This window comes from Mauremys mutica, chromosome 5, assembly GCF_020497125.1.
Source record: "Mauremys mutica isolate MM-2020 ecotype Southern chromosome 5, ASM2049712v1, whole genome shotgun sequence".
Taxonomy (NCBI): domain Eukaryota; kingdom Metazoa; phylum Chordata; order Testudines; family Geoemydidae; genus Mauremys; species Mauremys mutica.
In genome coordinates, this window is record NC_059076.1 from 57,138,260 (window position 1) to 57,151,207 (window position 12,948).

The 12,948-nt window shown below is 41.6% G+C and overlaps 1 protein-coding gene across 1 annotated transcript in view; it reads right to left on the minus strand.

Annotated features, from left to right (window-relative positions):
* The window catches only part of INPP4B (inositol polyphosphate-4-phosphatase type II B), a 516,678-nt gene that overhangs the window by 220,036 nt on the left and 283,694 nt on the right, over positions 1-12,948 (minus strand). The window contains exon 9 of the mRNA XM_045019298.1: positions 1,380-1,430. Within this exon, the coding sequence (XP_044875233.1) occupies positions 1,380-1,430 (51 nt within the window). The remainder of the gene's footprint in view (positions 1-1,379; positions 1,431-12,948) is intronic.

The window sequence follows — 12,948 nt, forward strand, 5'->3', positions numbered from 1 at the left end:
GTTCAAGGACCTCAGCACCTCAGGATAAAAACCAACTTAAAATCTTTCCGGTCCATAGTCTGCTGTCTGCCCCACCTCTTGTTTTGCCATCAGTCAGAAACAGGCATGTTTTATACATGTTTGGACTCCAGGCAGTAAGAGCAGAAAGTAGCCAAAGCAGGCACTGCGGCACGTGGGGAAGGGGGTAAAATGGGGTCTAGCCAGAGCTACCCTTCCCTCCAGCATGCCACTGGACCCAGTGTTGTGCAGAGGAGATGGGTGTCACTATGGGAGCACTGAGACTCAAACATTGACTCTCTTCCCCCAGCTACCTGGCCTTAGGTGCAGAGAGGACCCAGCCAGAGACTGCAGCAGGAAGGAGCAGAAGCTGCCAAAGCTGAGATCTTTGGAGAATGTTCAACAGTTTTGACTAGAGATTCTCTGTCTTGTGCTGATTGGCTGTTTGCTCCAACCCTCTCCCTCCCTCACAGCCTCTTCACCTCAGCTTCACTTACACTGGCCACTCTTGCTCTCCTTTTCTCTGTCTTGTCCTCCTCACTCCCTTTCCCTTAACTTTTCTTTCTATTTAGCTTATCCACATGCTAAGTAAACTCACCCCTCGAAAGCATCATGCAACTAAAATGACACTTGGTACCATCACATTGTTCACTCTGCTTATGTATTATACCCATTCCATTCCCCCCGGCCCTACTGTGTCTGTCTTGTCTATTTATATTGTAAGCTCTTTGGGGCAGGAACCATCTACTACTCTGGGTTTGTACAGAGCCTAGCACAATGGGGCACCATTTTTGGTTGCCTATTAGGCACTACTGTAATAAACATGATTCATTTATATGAGAAGTGGGTAAGGTCACATGATGGAAGGTCAGACAAAGAGAAAGGGGAAGCTCGGGGGAGTCTCCCCTCAACTTCTGAATTTCAGTGCTGGATAGAGCAGGAAACAAACTGGAACCAGCATAATTTGCTAGCATGGATTTATTATTATATATACATATCACCATCACAGATGAATTTGGTACTGTACATGTCCCAATCTAAATTAGGCCAGTACCACAATGGACTCTTTAAATATTATCAATGTCACTTCTTATTCAGACTCCAAATACAGCTGCTATGGCAGTGCTGATTGACCTTCCACCAAGCTCTGTATCTAACCCAGACTGCTTGAAAGGCACTAGCAGAGACCCTAGAAAACTGGACTGGCCTCAGCATAAAAATCCTCCTTAAGGAAAAATCCTGAAGTTTAGAGTTAAGGAGTAAATGCACTAGAATCCATCAATCTCTGAGTGTATTGCTCCTGTCATGATCCTCTATTAATTTAACCCAACTCCTAATGCAAAGTAAGTTTATTAGCTGCCTAGCTAACAGAAATTACTTACCCCGACATCTGTTCTTGGCTCCTTGTGTTCAGACAGGACACGGGTGCGGACCTGAGAAAAACAAATCCGTTGTGGGTTTGGTATTCCATGAAAGGGAAATAAGAGAGACATGCTTATGGATTTATTTCCATTGCTTTCTACTCTTTTTTTTTTTGGGCTGGTGCCAATCCAGTCAGTTTCTAAACACTATTTTCTTTTAATAATTTACCACTTCAACTTTTTTGGCATCCTGCCAAAGTCCTATTTCTGAAAACCCATTTATCATTCTGAAACTTCCTGATTCTCCACAGGAGAGGGGACTATGCTCAACTGCTCCTTTCATAACTTCAGACCCTTACTGAAATGACTGTTAGGTTATAAAATAACTCACAGCCTCTTTACCTAGAGTCATTCTCAGGAACCAACATTCTTCAAACAGAAGAATGACTTATGGATATAACAGGGTGGATTATATTGCAGATTCTCCTACAAAAGTCCACACATTCATGCATATACACTTATAAACACTTCCCCCTACGTATGTATGTATCTCAGGAGTTTTCTACACCCTAACTCTGACTGGTTTAACTAAGGGTATTTTTTAAACCAGTTTAGTTAAACCAGTGCAAGTCTGTGTGTAGATACTCTTATCGGAGTTTAAAAGGAGCTTATTTGATTACCCACTTTGGAACAAACACTTAAATAGACATTGGGCCTGGGAGACAGAGGGAAGAATGACTTTTTGTAGTCCAGTGTTTTAGGCACCCAGCCAGAAGGTGGGAGACACAGGGTCCAGTTCCCTCCTCTAATCCTTATTCACAGTTGAACTTAAACAGGAGAGACTGAGGCAGTCCACATCAGAATATCCCATACTTCAATGGTTAGAGCACTCTCCTGAGAAGTGGGAGATCACTGTTCAAATCTCTTCCCCTTACCCACCCCGACACAGAGGGGGGAATGGAACCTAGTGAGTGCTCTAACCACTGGGCTCATAGTTACTGCGTAATGTGGGCACCACCACCACCTCCTGCTGCGAGATTCTGAATGAGACCTGATCTGGTAGGTGCCCTCTGGGCACACCTACTGGATCAGGCAACTCAGGCAGATGAATATCTATCTGCTCCCGGTTCATAAGTTGCTCTGGGGCTTAGGCAAGAGGTAGGCATCCAGATGCCTAGAGGAAGGCAACAGAGCACAGACGCAGAAACGTAGGCACAGAGGAAACTTTGACCAAGAAAAATTAGGTATCAAGTGAGTTTAAGTGCCTACAGAGTTCACAGTGGAGCCAAAACTGGTGCCTAACTCTGGGGTTTAGGTGCCTTAGTACTTTTGTGGATCAGGGTCACCCAGTTAGGGGACAGCCTGATACCCTGCACCTGTCTCCTCCCCATAAGCACTTTGAGGTCATCTGTGCACCTAAGCATTGATGGAAGGCACAGACCCTGCACTCCTTCTAAGAATAGGTTCTCTAGTTGTCCCTGGCCTTTTATAGGATGCAGCTTCCTTGTATCAATGACTACCCTTCATTTCCCCAGCAAAGACCAAGGAAAATCTGGCCTAATATTTATTTTTATAATCTGTTTTCCAAACACTGATAATTGTTTGTAGGTACTTTTAGCATGTATGTAATTTTCTTCTGCGTAACCTTAGAATAAAGTTGAAACTCAGTAATATCTTTCTTATGTTGGCATTTGTCATAAACCAGAACTCACTCACCCTTTAACCCCCGCCCCCTCTCTGGTTTATCTGTTAGTTTAAATATGAGATAAGATTTAAGGAGCAATTTCCTTAAAGGTGCCCAGAGTTTGGAGTGAGGAAACATTTCTCTTCTCAGGCAGTTATTGTGCAATGATTTTCACAGTAAGAAGAATATTTCCTTCACAAAAGTCTGGAGACAGCAAGAAAATTTTACATTTCACCCACTGAAGGACCAATCATCTGGTCCACATTACGAATATACGGATATTCTTTTGGATAGTATTAGATATTCCTGTGTATTCCTCCAGTTAAGAGTTCAGAGGAATATTGCTTCTATGCAGACCACTTATTCCTACTTTTCACATAAAAAGTTAATATTTAAAATTTAGAGTAGTTATAAACACTGCATATTTTACAAGTGAAAATACATTAATGTCATTTTCTCCTAAGGCATGTTTCACTTAACATACTGGGACAAGAGTATAACATGTTTCTTTAAAAAAAAAATAAAAAAATAAAAAATTGTACCCTTGACAGGCAAAGGAGTGGCTAGAGTTAGTATGCATTTTTAACAAAATAAATCTGTGAAAGCTGATAACTAAAAAGTAACATCTGGCCCAGAGTTGCAGTGATGTAAGCCCCTTTCTTATTAAAATGATTATAAGCAATTTCTTTAAGTAATATGAGTAAACAATTTGTTTAAGAACTACTGCACAAACTATCCCTACTTCACTTATGTCTATGGAGTTGTTTGCATCCAGACTCCTGTTCAGCAAAACTTTCAAGTTATTTTTAATTTTAAGCATATGCATAAGTCCTGTTAAAACTGAACTCCACTGATTCGCTGAATTGAAGTCCTTGGGCACCAATGAAAAAACTAACTAGATGGTCAATTCTGCAGAGTACTGAGTGTCCTCTACTCTCACAGAAGTCAATACGAGTGGAGAGGTCTCACATTTCACAGGAGGTACTCAGAACCTTGCAAGACTGCACCCGTATTCTACTGTATATTGCCCCAATTCAGGAGAGCAGCACTCTCCTGGATAGAGAATCTTTCCTGGATCAGGACCTATATGAAGCAGGAATGGAGGAAATGTATAAAACAGCAAACCTATGGTGCAGACTTCTGTGTGGTAAAAATACCCAATTTCATATGCAGTGAATTAATAAAATGCAGTTCAACTATTCTGGGTTTTGGTCAAAATACTTTTTTTTTTTAATTATTATTTGCCAAAAAGTCAAAATGTTCCACCAAGAACAGGACCCATTTTTCAACCTGCTCTTTTATTTATGCCTTGGCTCAACCTCTCTCTCTTTTTTTTTTTAAATGAAGTTTTGGACAACAGGAAATAGAAACAATAACATGTGACCCAATTGGACTTCACAAACAACAATAGTAAATAGTCAAACAGTCAAAACAAAAGAGTGATATTCAAACAACCCACCGGCTGAAATATATTTACATAAAGTGTTCAGAAAATAATTATAAATAACTGACACATTAGTCAAAGTCTCTAGATAATTTGCAAACAGGATGAAAAGGTAATTCATCAGATTAACTATTCACTATGAATAGTTCACCCAGCTCTAGACCCAAGTCATGATAAAAAATGAAACACAGTATTAAAAAGAATTTTGAAAAGCAAATAATCTCAGTACTTTTCATAACTAAACAAAATACTGTTCCTTTTTGCATCTCATTATAAATAGGATCATTAGGGCAATTCTATTTTTTTTACAACTAAAGATAAACTTGAATCTCAGATACACAATACACTATCAGAGGGTGTTTTCTTTCTCTTATTTTGCTCTATGCTTTTGAGAGTAAAATCTGACTCATCAAGGAGTTTGTTTGCTCTGGTCTGGAACAAGATGAAGCAAGCCTTGAACAAATTACTTTCTTACCCTCGGAGAGGATATGTTTTTTTCAAGACAGCAGAAAAGGTAAGCATGCAGCGCAGTTCTCTGACTTGTACTTGCCCTGTGGATGAACGAAGGCATTGCAACTGTCACTATTACAAATTAGGAAGACCAGGTGGGTGAGGTAATATCTTTTATTAGACAAGGCTCACCCACCTCGCCTCTCTAATATCCTGGGACCGACATGGCTACAACAACACTGAAACTAGTACAAATATTCATTAGAAATTTTAATCTCTTTACCACACATACACAGCACAGCTCACACACAAAGAATCAGTATTAACATTAGAACATTTCTAGTGCACGTACCACCGAATTATCTAAGTGCCATATTTCTCCATGCATAATAAGTTACGTAGTTTTTCAGCTATCCTTCCTGTAGTCCTTTATCAAGATGTAAAAGACAGTATTGTATTATTAAACAGGGCATTTATTTTTGTTATTCTCGGCATACTTCACATCTACACTATATGTTGGAGATCAGATGACTGACCCATTATCATTACCAACACCTCCTTGGTCCCATTAAAGAATTAGCATGATTAAAAACTAAGACACTTTTTATTCTTACACCTTTTAACATATTATAGGCAATTGAATCAAAAGTGCATTTCTTTTCTTATTTGAATATTTCATGCCTGACCTAAGTTCAAGCCTCTCTTCATTTCAGTTTATAACTGACAGCTTGGTTTGTATATAGTGTATTTCTCTCTTATTATTTATCAATTAAAGTTATATTAACAGGCTAGATTCAGCTCTGTTACATCAATGTAAATCTTGAGTAACTCCACTGGCTTCCAAAGTGGCTCATAGTACTTATTACTCTGAATTGCACATGTATTATACTGTTCAAACTTTCTGTTATGTGCTCCAGCCATCTCAGAGTAAGCAGATTTTTGCCACATGTAGATATTATGAGAATACATCATGAGGTGAGGCAAAGTAAGATAGACCACTGAAGTATTCCTTGGTAAGGTGATCTACAGTCTTGGCTATGCTAGCCTTTTGCGAGAAGTTTCCCACTGACGGTAGCATCAGCATCCCATTTTATCTGGACCTGCTCTGAGACAGCACCTTTTCCATGCAGGCACCCTTTCTGCACTAGTAATTCCCTCTACCGACATTTTATCTGGGGAGTGCAGGCACTGAACACAGAGCCAGCAGCACTAGCCTCTACAGAAGGTGCAGGTGGGGGAGCAACCATAATCATGCCCCCCTAACCACAGCAGAGCTTGCCAGTGATGGAGGGGAATGCAGGCTGTATCCTCCCTTAGGGTGTCAGAGTTGATGCTTCAGCGAAGTCGACCAGAATCCCACTTCAAGTTCTTGCTGCAGTGCAGCAACTCTACATACCCCTTTCCTACATCTGTAAAACACCGTGCAAACCAATTGTGGGATATAAGTAATAAGTAATACTACTACTGCCATGAATAGACCAAAATGTAATTGCCATAATAAATGTGGTAGAAAGAATAAGATTGCTGGAGGGTGTAGAGTTGGCCCAGGTATCAAACGCCAAGTAATCTTCACTTGTACATGGAAGGGGTCTGGGGTTAATAAAGATAAATGGTCAAGTGCCATAAACATCAGTATCAAAGATAAGAAGCGACAAAGAGTCCTGTGGCACCATATAGACTAAAAGACATATTGGAGCATGAGCTTTCGTGGGTGAATACCTACTTCGTTGACACCATCAGCTCAGGATTAAGCAAAGACTGTGAATGGCTAGCCAACTACAAAACCAGTTTCTCCTCCCTTGGTGTTCACACCTCAACTGCTAGAAGAGGGCCTCATCCTCCCTGATTGAACTAACCTCGTTATCTCTAGACTGATTCTTGCCTGCATATTTATACCTGCCTCTGGAAATTTCCACTACATGCATCCAACAAAGTGGGTATTCATCCACGAAAGCTTATGCTCCAATACGTCTGTTAGTCTATAAGGTGCCACAGGACTCTGTCGCTTTTTACATATCCAGACTAACAAGGCTACCCCTCTGAGTATCAGAGATGTTAGTTCTTATGATCAGGAAGAGATATAACATGGTGAAGAAAAGATGGCAGAACTCAGCAACACTGTATGTCTCCTGTTGATCAGTTTTATAAAACTTTAGTATTTCTGGTTCAAGGTTAGTAACTGAAATCCAAGTCTTGAAACTATAGATAATGATATCACACTTTTTAGAAAAACAAAAAAGGACCATTCTGGAGATATTAGTGATTAATTTCCCCTAAAACTATGGTAAGATTTTGGAGGTTGTAACTTACCGCACGACTGCTGGCAGTGCCTGGCGCAACTTAAATTGTTCAGATTTTTACATTAATTATGCAGCATTCACCAGCTCATTAACTTTAACATAATAGGCCCCCTTCTCGTATATTTTGTAGATTTATTTTTAAAAGAAGGTATTTATGAAACAACAAACAGATCCAAGAGTATTTCCTCTTTAGTTAGAAGATTAACCCTTTACTGGACAGTTTAAATGACATAACTTCAGGCAGCAAAGACAGTCAGGCACACACTTGTTTATGGAACAGGAGACATGGTTCTAATATAAGATTTAATACCCAACAAATGGGAAACAAGAAAACAGAACTTACAGGATTTCCATCCTACCACAATGCCCTGGCACAAGCTGGAATATGTGCCTGCTCTTGTCTGGATTGGGTTACACCAAGGGCTACAATTTAAAAAAAGATTAAATTTATGTACCTGAAGTGCCCAAATGAAAGGACACAGCTGAACACTTTTACTAGGTGGTGTTTAAAGCTCAGATTGTGGCTTCTCTTATGGAGTAGGGGTAAAGTAAGGCAATTTCCTCCCTACTTCTGCCCGCCATCCCCACCCACTGTATTAGCCTGCTAAATCGTGGACAGAATTGCTCCTCTTCTAAAGAGCAATTTGCAAGTGAGAATGGGGTGAGCGAGGAAGACAGGGAGTTTAAAGAGGTGTCACAGAGTGCTCTTCTCCCCAGCTCTCAGGCAACTGGTGAGTCTCTGGAGACATTCTGCTTCTCCAAGACAGAATGCCTCCCAATGCTCCCCCAAGGACAGTGTGTGTCAGGGCAGTGGCTAAAGAGTGCAAAGACTATGAAAAACACTGGGAGATTTCCCTGAGTGAGGACTGAGGACTGAGGTCAGCAGGATTTGGACCAACAGTATGTGGAACCTGATGTCTAAATAAAGGAGAGGACAAAAATAAATTGGCAGTCATGGATAAAGGGACTTCTGTATGGTCAGACAAATACATTTTCAACAGTTAGGGTGCCAAACTGCGCTCTGATGCTTGCAAAACTAATTCCAAGCTTCCTAAATTATAAAGCAACATCCTTTCTGTAATGATTTGCTTATCTTTTCCCATAAATAAAAAAAATACTGGAGATAGATTTGAATGTGAACATATTTAGAAAATTGTTTCCCCCCCATTTTGTTTTTATTAGTCTTATACTAAAAAGTCAGCCGTAACACCTCCCCTAAATCCATACACCAATATAAAATAACAAATAAAGAGACCAAAAATAAAATTGCAGGGTCTATGAAAATCAAACCTCAGACACATAATTCTAACACCACCACTGTCTCTATGTCTGATTCTCTGTCACGCAGCTATTCATCTGACAGATAACTTACTCTTGAAGACAGAACCCAAGTTCAGTTTATCTCTCACAATCAAAGTAAATATGGAGAGGCTGCCAAGTCTGTCTGTATAAGTCCAAATAATTTAATATGTGTTCAGTATATGTAATGAAAAAAATGAAAGAAGGGGAAAGGCCCATTTATTTAACTTGCTAATAAGGTACACAGTATGAGCTCGATGTTCATTTTTAACTGTTTGAAAGAACAATTTTTCCAGCAATAAAGATCTGACAAACTATAATTAATGTATGTGAGGGAATAAAAGTAATTTGAAGAAAAATGGTCTTTATAAATTAAAGATAATTAACAACTGAGCCTCAGCATCATTAAAAATAGATGTTCAACCACTACTATTAATTAATTTCTTCTTTACAGAGGCTCTTGGTACAGATCCTTGGTAGGTGTAAATTGCTGTCGCTTCATTAACTTCAGTGGAGGAGGAAAGGTCACACATTGTTGCACCCAGCAAAAACTACAGCAACATACAGGTCCCCGGTGTAACAGCTTCCTCACTACTTCCTTTGCACAGTGGAATCACCTTCATTGGGTTCTGGGAGCAGATGCAGGCAAAGGAAGACCTTGCCATATGGCTTCAATGCACATGTCAGATACCCATAAAAGAAAACAGCTATCAGAGGTAGATCAATCACTGGGGGCCTGTGACACCGGCCCACTCAGAAAAATGAAAAAGTAAAGTAAAGTAAAGGCACCATTCACAGCTGTTAATTTAACTGCATGGTAGTAAAGGCACCATTCACCGCTGTTAATTTAACTGCATGGTAGTATTTCCATCTCTCAGAAAAAGAATCCAAAAGGAGACAGATGCTCAAATGCCCCACAAACCACTTACCGCATTTTATAATGAAGGGCTCAGTGATCACATAGTGCTTAATGTGCTTACAAGAGCTATGCTGTATTCTGAGTCCGGTTCCAATTGGCTGCACATAACAAGAGTTTCCCAGCATCCTGCCCAGACTCTGTTTGGGAAGATCAGCCCCTAAAGGCATAGCTACTAATACCACAAGCTCCAAGGCAGCAGCAGCATCATAACTTCATAGAAGGTGCCCACAGTTCAGTGAACAACCTGGCAGCCATAGCAGAGCCATGATGTACTCTTTTGAGGGTCTTTAATTAGTAAGCACAGAAGACCTTAAAGCAAGTGACTGTGACCCAACTAAAATTTTGACCCGCAGCAGCCACAGGCAATCACACAAGAACTCTCAGACCACACACATATATCCCCACAATAAGGAAGTGACATTGAATATAGTGAATCATCCAGAGTTCATCACAGTGGTAAGCACCAGTTGATACAGTCAACACTGCTCTTAGGTAGCTACATCATTGACTGAAATGTACATGCTTCTATTTCATTTAGCAGTTGGTTACCAGTCACAAATTTTTATGGCTCAGGAAAGCCCCACAATTTTTTTGTCATTATATTGCCTGATTTTCTAAGAGTAGCAAAATATGTGAATGGTTTTCCACCCGTCTCCAGTTACTTTTGAACAAAACGCAGGCAGGTTAAAATACTGCACAAGTAATTAGATATTCTACACACCACCTCAGTTTCTAAATTTTACATACCGTATTTATCGGCGTATAACACGCACTTTTTTCCCCTGAAAATAGGGGGCAAATGATGTGTGCGTGTTATACGCTGATATAACCACCCCAGGCAGAAAAGAAAAGCGCCGCCCCCCCCCAGCGGCGCGGAGCGGCGCCCTAGCCCCTGCCCCACTCCCGAGCAGCGCGGCCCTAGCCCCCCCCCCAGCGGCCCGAGCCCCCGCCCTCTCCCCCCCCCAGCGGCGGGGCCTGAGCCCCGAGCCCCGGCCTGCGCGAGCCCCCACCTCCCGAGCGGCGCGGCCCTAGCCCCCTCCCGAGCGGCCCGGCCCGAGCTGCCTTAGCCCCCGCCCCCCTCCCGAGCGGCCCGAGACCCCGTCCTCCCTCCCTCCCCCGAGCGGCCCTGGCCCTAGCCCCCACCCCCCTCCCGAGCGGCCCGGCCAGAGCCGCCTTAGCCCCCGCCCCCCTCCCGAGCGGCCCGAGACCCCGTCCCCGTCCCCCCCCCGAGCGGCCCTAACCCGCGGAGCACCGCCCTAGCCCCCGCCCCCCTCCCGAGCGGCGCGGCCCGGCCCGGCCCGAGCCCCCGAGCGGCCTTAGTCCCCGACCCCCTCCCGAGCGGCCCGAGATCCCGTCCCCCCGCCCCCCCGAGCGGCCCTAGCCCCTGCCCCCCTCCCGAGCGGCGTGGCCCGACCCGGCCCGAGCCCCCGCCCCCCTCCCGAGCGGCCCGGCCCGAGCCCCCCTCCCCGCGAACGGCGCGGCCCGCCCGCCGCCCCCTCCCAAGGCGCCGCACCCTGAAATTTTTCCTGAAATTTCCCCCTTAAAATGAAGGTGCGTGTTATACGCCTGTGCGTGTTATACGCCGATAAATACGGTAGTATAGCATCATGCCTCACAGGTTTTGTATTCATGAGAAAGTAGTATTTTGTCTTATGTTGCTAATTTTCTTCACACAAACATATGATCCATAATGCAAATTAGAATAAGGGCTAAGTAAGTTAATGAGCAAGAGGACGCTGTAAGACAAAATTCTGAGTACAAAACCTTCTCCCTGAATTGTTTAAAATTTGATGAATGGTGCACTATTACTCAGAGCATCTCACAAGAAGCTGAAATGAGTTCGCTCAAGTTCCTTATTGCATATCCTTATGCAATAAGCATTTCAACAGCACTTCTAATAAAATAAAACCCATTTCTCTCTGTGTGTTCCTATTTTGTGTCAAAGCCCGTAGCTATTTGTTTAAAATGCATTCAAATTCTAACCTCAGAAATCTTCCTACACATCAAAGCATCCTAACACCTTAAATGAAATGCAAGCTACAAGCAAGATAGGCACTTTATAACTGTGTTAAATGTAGGTATTCCTAACATTTCTAGTTCTTGAAAGCATAAACCAACATTCAATTAAACAATTAAAATAAATTATACAAATACAATTCAAGCATTAAACACAAAAACATTCTTGCTTCCCTAAGCAACCCAAGACCTTTCAATATTTTATACATGGTTTCCATAGGCTTCCTGGCTTGGGGGAGCACTTGAAAGCTAGAATCTTAAAATTTTAAATTCTTTGCATCTGGAACAATCCTATCCCTGCTATACATGTTCTAACTAATCTTCCTTTAAAAGTTGGTATTCTTGCTTTGTGGGTGCCTAGAGAGTCAGACTATAGAAGGACTCCTAAGTTCAGAAGCACTGTGAGCTAGCTTAATTATGTAATAAAGCAATGGAGCTATCCAGTTGTCACTCCCTGAGAAGAAGCAAAGAGAACTGCCAACACAATTTTCCAGTCAAAAAGCTAAATGTTTTTTGCATTTCCTTTATTTAAAGTAAATTTCACTGCAAGCTTTTTACAGTAATTCTGTGCCAGTTATTACAGTAATACAGTAATACCTGAACTCTGCTATGGATGAATGACCTATAGACTTGTGTCTACACTAAGGAATTTTAGCAAGAGAATTCCACCAGTTGGTACCAGTTCAGCTGTACCACTGAGAGCCCTTGTATAGAAGGGACTCCAGCTGCTTCAAATGGCTTTACCATCACATCAGTTAAATCTGATCAGTGTTTGTAGGCAGCATCCAACACAAAGGTTGATGTGCTTCCAATGGAAAGCATGTTCTAAAGATAAGAGACATACTGCATCTTTGCTTCATCAGAGAATATAAAATACAGTATATAAACATTTTCTATCCAGTGACCCCAAGGGAAAAAAAATACTAGAAAAAGTTTGCTGGTCAGAAAACAAGAAAAGTAATAATAAAAGAATGCCACTTATACTGTACATCTCTTCTTGTTTGGGAGCCCAAATTAGAATCAGAAAAAAAATATTTATTTGGGGATTTTATTCACCTATACAAGTCAGAATGCTCTGCAAGATCAAGTAACAAGTTCAGTCTAATTGGAGAAAAACTCCATGCTATGTGTACACACATGCACATATTTTACTTCTATGTCTAAATTTAGTAGCACAGTTTCAAATATGTGAGTTGCCAAATTACAGTAGTTTTTGTTTGGTTTATAACATAGATAAGCTTATCAAAGTTACCCTTTTACATTTTCTTTTTAAAGCAGAAGTTCAGCAGTCATCAGATGCAGAGGAGCTCAGGCAGGTGGGAAAGGAGAAAATGTGTTCCTTTTACTGCACAAGCGTAATCATCTGGAATGTGCTTAATTTCTTTACATTCAAGATGATGTTGGGGGACAGGGAAAGCATCTGAAAACCTAATAGAAGGGGTTTATTTCTTTTATTTTAAAAAGAGGGCTGATTTCTG